Here is a 12371-nt window from a genome sequence, read left to right on the forward strand (position 1 = left end):
AATACTCTAAACTGCTTTTCTTCTATTCATTTAAGTAGTATGTACCTATATGGATTTTGGCATGCCACTAAACCAAACTATTATATGAGAATAGCTGGCATTGTCTAATGAACTATTTGCTGGCCAATTTATCGGTACATTTGACTCTTTGTTCGTGTAAAGACAATAATTATTCATTCTGCAAAGTGTTTTACGTAATACATATTAGTGGATTACCTAAGAACTTTCTGATGGCCAAAATTATGTTTTAAGCTAGGGAATGTATAGATAGTAAAGAACTCGATCCTTTGGCAGTAAGTTATACATTAAAAAAAAAATTCATTCCATTTCTTCTAAATGCGATGACAGTAAGAATATTTAAGCTTACGGCTACTTTTTACCATCGCACCGCTCGCCAACGGATTCATCTCCACACGCTCTAGCGTCTATCCTAGATGGTCTCGGACAGTGTGGTTTCAGAGAAGCTTCCTCCTGCGTACACTTAGACTGTGGAATGAACTATCGGCCGAGGTTTTCTCAGCTTAGGGTTTTTCAACGCGCAGGTGAGACCCAGGCGTCTCAGGCGTCCATAGGCTACGGTAAACATTTCCTATCAGATGGGCCGTATGCTTGTTTGCCACCATCGTAGTATAAAAAAATATAATGTTCAACACCTACATTTCATTACTAGGCGTGAAGGGAATAAAACAAAATTATCAGACCACCGTGGTAAAAATAAGGTAATACAGTGCCATTTCCCACAGTTTAGTCACTGTTAGCAAAATTATTTTTATTTAAATTATTCCATGTGTAGCTTGTCATTAGCCAAAATATAATGAAAATTCTTTAACCAAGTACACTTAAATTTAGAGCAAGATACTTACGAATTGCTCAAAGACCTCAGTTTTAAGTTAAACTGTATATACAAAGTATATATAAGTAAAACATTAGATACACAAGCAACAAGTTGAGTAACTAAATAACTAAAATCAGTATTGATCAGCACCACTCATTATCATAATATAATTATGAAAAAGTTTATATTTTTATGAATTAGGTATAACACTCATAGCATCATTTAATTTATTTTAATTTAAGTAATATATATTTGTCGGATTGTAATTTGTAAGTATAAGGAAAATCACTATGCCAGTATCCTATCGTTTACTTTATTAAAGCAATTAAAGCAAGCAAGTTGGACAGTCATGAATTGACGATTTCCTGAATATATGTAGTTCAAACGCACCACGACAGAAATAAAATATTAACGATAATGTGTATTAATAGTTTATTTTAAAGTGAAAGTACATAAAATGTTTAATATTTTATGTCTAAAGAAAACGAATATGTGCCTACTAATATGCTAAAACAGTCGATGTTTTATAAATAAATTATTGTCTCGTTTGGTTCTACTTATCAGCACTTAGATGACTAGCGTTTATTGAATTAAATGTTAACTAAACTACTAAAATACTAAACTGGATCATATAACTTTCGTTTACTTAACCAACCTTTCTAGAAAAAAATATATTAACTGAAACAAAACTTTCCACGGTTTTGTTCAATTTATGTAGACATCATGGTGTTAAATGGCAATTGAAAATAAAGAATTCGAAGCAAAGAAAGTTGAGTGTTCATTACATAAATCTGGTTCATTATCCACATGCCTACACGCGTGTGCTTTCCGCGTAAGAGTAAAAACTGGTCATTCCCACCGAGCGACAATTACGAGTTATTACAACGTATTTATTGTCTTAGGGCACAAGAACAGTCGGTTATGTCGAGCGACATGATGCAACGGTGTATCGACTGTAAGTGAGTATAAACAAAACTACCTATTGCTTGTTGCAGAACTTACATTATCTTAGTAATATAAACGCGCAAGTTTGTAAGTATGGATGTTTGTTACTCTTTTTCGCAACTACTGAACGGATTTTGATGAAACTTTATAGTATCAGAATAACATATAGGCTATATTTTATTGAAATTTAACGCTAGTTCTATATATGTATTAAATTTATTAATAAGTATAATATTCTGTTCTACTTGACTACATCCTTTTTAATTATTATATTATGGCTTTTAATTGGATATATTATCCGACATGTTTTGTATTAAAATAACAGTTTTTTACGTTACATTTTCAACTGATGATTACAAAGTATATTAGTTACCTACCTGTTACTGCTTGACACATAAGAATCTATATATTGCATCACAAGAATTGGTATGGTCTATTTATGTACTGTAAGATTTGGTCACGACTGCATAATTAAATGAGTATTAATTTGAAACGATCGCCCTAAATGTATGGTTTATATCAAGGATCGTAAAGGTGGTATGAAAGAAGGCGAGATTGAGAAGATTGTACTTATGATATTATATATATATGTTTAAAAAATCTATCCACTCATTTATATTACATTATACCACTGAATCGAATGTAACTAATGTTCAAAATTGGTGAACTACGATATTTAATAAAATATGTATAGTTTTCTTTTTTTACTCTTAAGAAATCAATTAAATTCTTGAGGTAAGCCTTCTGCATTGATCCTATATTATACTCACAAAATTGCATGTGTTTCTTTTTTTATTTTCAGCAATTTTAATATGAATATTAAACCTACCTATATCTTCTTATACTCGTAACAACTAGTACAATACGTACATATCTATAGTATGTGTTAGTCTAGAATGATCTATAACATGGCTGATATGTGGACCAAACTAAATTAAAATGCGTGGAACCGTTTAAGCGTAACTGAGAAATTAAATAAAGTAGGTACATCTTTAACAAACAATTCGTTCTAATAATATAGTTAGTTTACCTAAATATACCAAAATACGTGTTATCTATGAAATTCTAATAATTTAATCCTTATATGAGTCGCAAAGTTATTTCACAATTGAATTGATTAAAATTGTATTATATCTAAACTTTAATGACATTCAGAAGGTAATCGAAATGAATATTTAACGTTGGTAGATAACTACGAGTATCAAGACTTACTATTTATCGGTATATAGACCTAGTTCAGATTGTTAATTAGTGTTAGTGGTTGCTTAATAAAGAGACGTAAAAGGCTGGAAGTAAATAGATAGCTTTCTGTGTGTCTTACTTGTCGACACCACATTGAGACTGATTAAAATTCCTCAAATGCAACTCAAGTGCTTGCAGTAATTTTGTAGATTTCACAAAATGTTACTGTTACTGACTTATATTCGATTACATACTAACACAACTTCGGCTTGGATTTCGGGTGATTTGTTGACGATCAACCGTCAATAAAATAAACAACATTTAGCAAATATACATGTAGATATCTACTTACCTATATTATATCTTTCGCAGTGGCATACATATTAATCGCAGCGTTATGATTTGTAAAGTATAATATATGTGCATTATACGACATTAACTCACTTTTACGTCCTTATAGTTGGCGACGATCTCTGATGCAAAAGTGTTATTGCCTATGATGGGTTTATTCTTGACACTCGGGAAGATGATGCCGCCTTTCCGACTGGCGGGTCGTGGGCTGGTAGCACTGGCGGACCCGTTGGAGCTGCCACTCGATGGTGTCACGGTTACTGTTGCGCTTGAGCTCCAGCCGCTCGGGCTGCTCGGACTGCATGCGACATAAACATTAGTAACCTTACAAACCTAACTTACTCTACAATATAATTATATTTTATATATATTTGGATCATCGCTTTGCCTCGCCAGCCAGTTCGCTTATAAATATAAAATGCAAATATTCGCAAATGCATACTAATAGATATAGATAGATGTCACCTGTTGTTTGCTGTCGAAGAGGGCGGAGGCGTGGTGGCAGCCATGGTGCTAGTGCTGGGGTCTGTGGACGGGTCATCAACACGGTACCGGTTTGGAGCATACTCCACTAGCCGATCAATTGTGGGATCCAAAAGTAACTCGGCGGCTACAGGTCGTTGAGCTAATGTTGCTACGTCATCTTCCTGCTTCTTCAACCTCTTTTCTACCATGTCTAAATTCTCTATGATCAAATTAGTTTTAACTCTTAAGTCGTTATGAATCTGTCCGATAGCACGCTCTTGTCGTTGTGTCTGTGTAAGTAGTTCATCTGATTTCGGCACCAAATCATCTACTGAACTTTTTGTTCCTACAACAACGTCCCATACTTCGTCCATTTTTTCTGACACACTCATCATTGGTATGATTTTGTTTACAAGAGTATCTATCTTGCTGGCCTTCGTGACTGGTGATTGTGTGCTAGTAGTTGTTCGGTTTTTGAACAAACTGTTGACATTGATCGAAGCTGCTTCGGGCTCTACTACTGCGGCGTGAACGTCCGCCATCATGTACAGTACTTTGCCCAAATTTTCGGAAACAAGATTAATATGAAATTGTAATTTACGATCAACTGTTGACATTGAAGTTCGCAATTGGTCTACTTCTTTCGTAATTTCGTTAATAACCTCCGAATTTAGACTTTTTGCGATCTCTACAACATTTAGATTAATAGGTTTCTTTTCACTTGCCTCTGCGTTAATATCATCTACAGGCAGGAAGTTATTATCTATCTGGTTCTTAAGGCCTACTAATTTAGAGTCAATATCTGAAACTTTTTGGTCGAGAGATTCTAATTTTCTATCCAATAATTGAGAATTACTTATTTTTTTTTCGAGTTGTTTTTTCGTTGCCGTGTTTTCGGTATATGTTTCTTCTCCATCATGGTCTATATGGCTGAAGAGTTTAAAGTCTAGGTTGCCCAATTTTGATATGATGGCATCCGTTTTGTGAATGTTATCATTAACTCTGGAGTCCAGGGCTTCTACTCTTCTCATTAGATGTTCCACAGCTTTATCGAGGTTTTCTATTCTTTGAAGTTTCGTTTCCAATGTGCTGACTATTACCTCAAATACGTTAAATATATACTGCTCCCTGAAACAAAATAAAAAAACGGTGTTTACAATAATATTAATACAAATTAGTTATTTAGTCCGTAACTATACTATTATTGGGACTCAACATATTACTGAAAATTTGACCCACTAAGTACATTAATCATGAGTAGTAAACTTTTCTGTTGTCTGTCTATATATCTATATATATTTATAAATTTAGCGGTAATTATTCATTTAAAAAGTACATCTTGACATCAAAATAATTAGTTACAAAACGATCAACTTACTGAGTTAACATAATACTTCTACAGTATTCCGTTATTCTCTAGAGTGGTTGCTATAACAATAGGTTATAGTGAAATTGGCATATCAGTCGGTGTTCTTACGCAATAAAGAAATAGAAACCTTAAGTATTATGCGACCTACGTGATACAAGAGCCGCGAGGCACACTTATTAACACGCTTGGACCTCCCAATGTCATTTTATGTGTACTTACTTACGCTTGTATGATTAGTAGAATAAAGACATATTTAAATAAAAAAAAACTTTTTGTCTCTTAATTTTAGACATTAATGTATTAGTAATAGGATTCATCTCGTATTGATTATTAAAATTTAAAGTATAAGGCTACATTTACAATTATTGTAGTTATCGCCAAATACTTTGCATTGATTTTCCTTAAAATGCCCACAAGACTATAGATATAAATTTCGTATTAGATACTTATGTTAAGCTGTTATTTTGTATATATGTAGTACATTTATTCTAAAACATTTCAGACAGGATACTTTACCACAATTATCTTAAAGGATTAAATATTAAACCATATTTTAGAATTTATTTATAACGACGTAACTACCAAAATGGTTAATTTAGAATTCCACATGAATTCTACATGTCACAACTTGAAATATCTCTATCTACTTCCCTTCATTACTAATAAATCCTTAAGAACATGAAATGATTACTATATAATAGGATCAATCAGTACATAACATAACAAGATATTATTATTTAAAAGTATTACAATTATAGTAAATTCCAATAATACATCGCTAAACAAGCATTCTTGGTCGATTGCACCTTCTCGAATTATTCATTAATAATGTTTTTATTAGCAGATTGATATCGCACTTGTGTTTGCATTATCTCTTTTGGTCAAAGTGACTAAAACTTAATTGAAATCTTATATAATTTTAAACTTCGAAAGTTACTTTAGCGCACCAATAAGATAATGTGCTTTAGAGTAAAGATATGAAACTATTATATAGGTAGTATTTGATTAGACGTACCTACGATAGATGGTATAACTTACCAAATGAAAAGGGTCATGAAAAATATTTTTAACAATATATTACTTTTTAATCTCCAAGAATAGGTTAGTTGTTGATTAATCGTGCAGTTTATTTGTATTGACAACTGTTAAGACAATTTGCATTTTCGTTTATTTAATCGACTTGCAAACATGCTCTTTACGAATTTATTTGACTTTCTGTCAATATTGACTATTATATTTAATTAAACTGTATAATCTCTAGCATTTAACTGCGCTGTGCCAAATTTACTGCATACTATACGTACCGTGCATGTAAATTAGTTAAATTGTAGAATAAATAATAAAACGATTACTAGTAATCGATTACTGACGAGCTCGATATTATATAGTCGACTGTAGATATATTGATAAAATCTTTACATATTTTGTTTGAAATATTATATCGAAAATATTACAAACAACATACTATACAGAAGCAAAAATATACACTTTAACTTACACGTAAATGTAACTATAAAAAATACCATAAGTTTTCAGTAGCGGAACTGGCTATCAAAAATAAAACCCCGATTTTTGCGTTATCAACACGGTCAGTGTGTTCTATTTAGCATGGTTACTTTCTGATTTTTTGAGCCAATGACCATAATTTAGATCGGTTAAGGACTAGAGCACTATTAACTTACCAATAAGCGATTCTATCTACCAAAATGCTTTGTACTTGTGATCATCATCACCTGCTTCTTCCTTATCCCATTATTTGGGGTCGGCGTAATATGTTTTTCTCTTCCATTCATCTCTGTTCGCAGTCATCTCGTTATTTACTCCCTTTCTCACCATATCATCTTTCATACAGACCATCCATCTCGGTCTTCCTCTACCCTATAAGGGTACCATCCACATTCATACGTTAACACCTTCCTTAGGATATGATCTCCGTTCCCACTCAGTACTTGTGATATACCTAACAATTAGTTTCATTCGCTCCTCCAATCTTTACCACCACACTTTATTTGGCAAATAAAATAAAAATAATTTCGATTTTAGTGCAGTAAAACTTACTTTATGTTGTAATAAGTGGCAATCCATTACGTTTTTATTAATTATTTTGATTTAATTACAGTCATAAAAACAACTATTTGTGTTACGAAATGCCTATATACAGCGTTTGATAAATATAACTTTACGTTGATTCCAAACAATACTATTGCGATAGTTTGTCATTACAAGTTAAATACACATATTGGTTTGTACAATTTTAGACATTTTTTTCTCGGTCGGTGCGATTACAAATTTCAAATATGAGATATAATGATTGTCTTGTGAGCGTAATTGTAGATTGCTGTAACGTAACGCTATATTCCATTTAATTCTACAACGTTGCTAATGATTAATGTGTTTAGTAGGAAAAGAATAGAAATTTTATATTATCAATCTCTCTGGCGGTATCGAGCCACTTAGTTTGAGGCGAGACTGCGATGCGCTTTGTATTTTCTACTGATTATACAACGGACTGTGTTCTGAGGAATTGTTAGACATGCCTACGGCCACCTTTTACCATCGCACCGCTCGCCATCGACAGGGAATTCATTCCCACACGCTGGAACCTAAGTGGTCTCGGACAGTGCGGTTTCAGAGGAGCTTCCTCCCGCGTACACTTAGGTTGTGGAATGAACTTCTTTCCGAGGTATTCTCACGAGACTACAGCATGGGGTTTTTCAAGAAAGGTATATTAAGGTTTCTTAAGGGTCGGCAACGCGCACGTGATACCCCTGGTGCTTCAGGCATCCATAGGCTAACCATTTACCATCAGATGGGCCGTATGCTTGTTTGCCACCATAGTGGTATAAAAAAAAATTACACTGTCTACACTGTTATAGATATATAGTAGGTATTTTATAAAACAAATACCTATGAATTGTAGGTGTAATACGCAATTATAATTGTAATATTAAATAATATTGTATTTTATTATTTAACTATTTAATTATTTTTTAATTTTGACGCGGTTATTGTTTATACGTATAATTTTAGTAAATCACGGTATCATGCCACAGTTTATCAATGATTATGGCGTTTGAGACACTGCCGAAATATCAGAAACTCAATAAATATAAAACGTGGTAAGATATAATATCACAGGATTTACTAATTATACGCATTAAATTCTTATTCACGTATCAAAATTCTTATAGATCATTCGAAATGTTATTTCTTCATATTCTTATTTCTAATATAAGGTAAAATCAAATTGTATTTTTTAAATTTTTTATGCTTAGCCAATAATTGTACTAATCGTTCATATATAACAATTTTATTATCTTCAAGAGAAGTTTTTAAAGTTTCGCCTTAAATTACTTTTACTTATAATTAATATATTGAAATAATAAACATAAGCACTCCTAGTTTATAATTATAGACAATTTTATTACTTGTAATTTATACACCAATTATTTAGCATTTACGAACCTGGACTCATTATTATGTAAATTTTAGTAAGTAAATTGCAAGCACTACAACTAGGGCGGTTTATGATGATTACTTTATTAAAATTGACCAAGAATAGTGAATTATTTATGTGATAAACAAACATCAATAAGCAAATTCTTAGTAACATAATATACAAATCTGCAGATTTTGCTATCAGTACACATCCTATGTGGTTGTAGCCACTACAAGCGAAATATCTCCTTTGGAAAGCTAAGCTTTCCAAATGTAAGACACTGGTGGTTTTTATCTCCTGAGTGTCTTACACTCAGGTGATAACCAAAAACCATCGCTCCTAAGAATATCCTTCAATTCTTGTCCCTGACGGGTCTTGGTAGCGAACTCTGAAAAACGGCTAGCACAATAGATCTATATAGGTCGCAGTGCTACAGGTTTAAGCACCTGATAATAGCCCAAACAACCCAATAAAAAAACATAATATAAGGTAGGTTTTTTTAAGAACTATTGTGCATACACTTAATACATGTATAAGTATATATAATCATTGCGTGACATCTTATAGTCATAAAGTATCTATAATATAAACTGTAATGTGTTTACTCTGAATTGGAGCAGGTTTATTTTAACTAGTGCAATCGCCAACATCTGATACTAACTGTATTTTTTTGTTATGGATGATAATGGAATGGTGCATGTCGCAGGCGGGTGCGCTATCGGATTACGCACCCCACTGGTGGAGGATGATAAGATGAGCATGAGGTCAGGTCAGTTAGCTCATCGTGACAAATTCACCAAGATACTATCGCGGTGGTTTCTACGGAAAACGCTTGGAGGTCAACCTGACATGGTACATTGCTAGCAATAAGGTCATCAATGCACATTACTAATAAACCCCTTTACCCCTCGGTACCTACTGTATTGCACTTATTAGTTTTTATCTATCCCTATATTAATTTTCTAAAATAAAAGAAAAAGAAGCCTAAGTTACTCCTAAGTTAAGCTACATGCCAAAAAAAAGTCCCATCAAAATTGGTCCAGCCATTTCAGAGATTAGTCGAAACAAACGGACCGACATGCGACAGAGACAGTCAAAAATTGTAAAAAATGTTATTTTGGTGTATATACCGCATTTATATTCAAATGCCTGTAGTATAAAACGGTTATTTCAATATTACAAACAGACACTCCAATTTCATTTATATGCAGGTATAGATTCTGTATCCCCCTGAAATATAACTGTTCATTCACCAATTACAGACACATATCATACATGGGACCTACATGGGATGAGACATACATGGACCAAAATATATATGAACGAATAAAAGAAATAGAGAAGATTTATGTGCCGAAAAGGTCAATAGGCAGCCAACTCAGCATAATGCTACAGATAAATCTGCAGCGCTGATATTCTGTTGACTCCTGTACTTATACTACTTATACTTATTACTAAAAATATACATGAATATGTATTAAACTTCGAATTTATGAATCGTAGTTATTAAGAAACACTTAGTAGTAATGGTATAAAAAAGCTAAGTAACGCATGATACTGAACCACTTTCACTAAGAAACAAAGTAGAAAATAAAATAATTTTTAATCTTTATACTAATACTTCAATGATTCCATGACTAAGCAGGTGGTAATGAGAGTTTAAAAGTATATTTTCAAGACGGCCTCAGAGGTCTAGCGGTTTAGCACACCACCCTAGCTCCGATGGTCGCGGGTTCGATTCAAACGGCACAAACATTTGTATTCATGAGTATGATCATATCAGTCTGGGTGTTTTCTATGTATAATATGTATGTATTTACGAAAAAAAAAATCTATGTATTTGTATCAGTTGTCTAGTACCCATAACACAAGCTTTAGCTGCATTAACTTGGATCTAGATGGCGCTGTATGTATATAGTTCTGAGATTATTATTGTGATTCTTTTCTTTTCTCTTCTTCTATCTTGTTTAATAGAAGGTGATGCTCACCGACACAGGCCATAAACAAGTGTGGGAGATCAGGATTTATTATTATACTAGCTGTTCCCGCGACTTCGTCCGCGTGGAATTTAACTTCATTTTCTAAAATAAAAGTAGCCTAAGTTATTCCTTATTACATTAGCTACTTGCAAAAAAAGTCCCGTCGAAATCGGTCCAGCCATTTCAGATATTAGCCGGAACAAACAGACAGACAGACAGACAAATATTGTAAAAAATGTTATTTTGGTTTATGTAAATGATTATTTCAATATTACAAACAGTCACTCCAATTTTATTTATATGTATAATATATAGATTTTCAATTTAATTTTTTGGAGAAGTTTGTTCTATTTTATTATATTATCTTATCTGTGGTTTTATGAATGCTATTATCACTTTCGGATATTTCACTATATTTACTACATTATTCTGAGAATGCTGCCTTTTCACCTTTGCGGCACATAAAGTCACCTACATTTCTTTTATTAATTCATGTATTTTCTGTATCTCATGTATGTTATGTCTCTGTAATTGATGAATAAAGATCTATCTATCTATATAGTGACAATTTTAACCGCTTAAACCGCTCACTTTAGAATCCGAAATTCGCTCCGCCGCGCCCGGTCAGGCTTTTCTTAAAGTCGGCTATTTCTTACTATGGTTTGACTATCAATTGTCTGTATATTGCGTGTGTTGCGATGTGTTTGCAACAAATGCAGGTCACGTTAGTACCTACGGAACAATATGAAATTTGTTAAGTGTACAACCACAATTTGAGTAATAGGTACTACACTACCTCTTAGTGTCCACCTCTCGGACTCACTGGATGGACTTAAGTCATAGTGGAGTCATCACTTTTTTAATCTACCGCTCGTTCGCACAGCTGTCTCATCACAAAAAGAACGGTCAAGACTCTTCCGTGTTGCTCTTTAAATAATTCAGATTGCTTGCAATTAGATGCTATTGTAATAGATATAATTTATATGAATTATACATTATTATCTACTCTAATTAATTGTGTCTACAAACCATTTACTAGGTTAAACATAACAGATAAACTTAGAAAAAAAACAGTTTGCTTGAATGTGCCTTATCTGAACAGCATATATGTAAGTGCGTATAAATAATGTAATGTTTACATAATTAATTTATTACAAATACATAACAAATTAACATAAAAATTGACTGCAGCCAAAACAGACCAGTTTTAAATATTCTTTAGTAAATTATGATATTTATATTAGTTGAGTTGCATCAATTTACCTTTTTAGTATGTTTTAACCTTTCGTGAGGTTTGAAGCCTTTTAAGAATAGAAAGTAACCACCTATTAAAAAAGCCAGCTATTAAAAAAATGTAATGACTGTTCAAAAGTGCTTTAATGTAAGTTTATTTGAATAAATGATTTCCTATTCTATTCCTTAAGCCGGAGCTAGGTATAGAATAATTATTAAGTAATAAAGATATAATAAAGAGTTGATAACACTAATTTATAGATTTTTTCAAGATGCTCTTTGTAATTAGTTATATATATATAAATAGGTACACATTTTATACATCGGATATTGATATAACTTTATATAATATCTACATATTTAGATATGAACATATCAGAACCTACAGATTTGCTTTTCCGTAAAACGAGGAGTAAAAAATAAATAATTTAAATAAACATTGTGTGTACCTACAGAAAATAAATAAAAAAACCTGCACTAATTTTATTATATAACTACCTATGTATGTCCATCAGGCATTAAATAACGCTATTAAGTAACAAATGATAGTCTTATATGTATTTTAGTATTACT

At 32.4% G+C, this 12371-nt stretch overlaps 1 protein-coding gene across 1 annotated transcript in view; it reads right to left on the reverse strand.

Moving 5' to 3' along the window:
* Window positions 1–12371, reverse strand: part of LOC131853057 (fibrinogen alpha chain) — a 104311-nt gene that overhangs the window by 7122 nt on the left and 84818 nt on the right. The window contains exons 2-3 of the mRNA XM_059203852.1: window positions 3779–4906; window positions 3407–3611 (exon numbers count right to left, since the gene is read on the reverse strand). Of these exons, the coding sequence (XP_059059835.1) occupies window positions 3407–3611; window positions 3779–4906 (1333 nt within the window). The remainder of the gene's footprint in view (window positions 1–3406; window positions 3612–3778; window positions 4907–12371) is intronic.

This window comes from Achroia grisella, unplaced genomic scaffold (genome assembly GCF_030625045.1).
Source record: "Achroia grisella isolate CSIRO2021 unplaced genomic scaffold, CSIRO_AGI_Agris_v1 utg874, whole genome shotgun sequence".
Taxonomy (NCBI): domain Eukaryota; kingdom Metazoa; phylum Arthropoda; class Insecta; order Lepidoptera; family Pyralidae; genus Achroia; species Achroia grisella.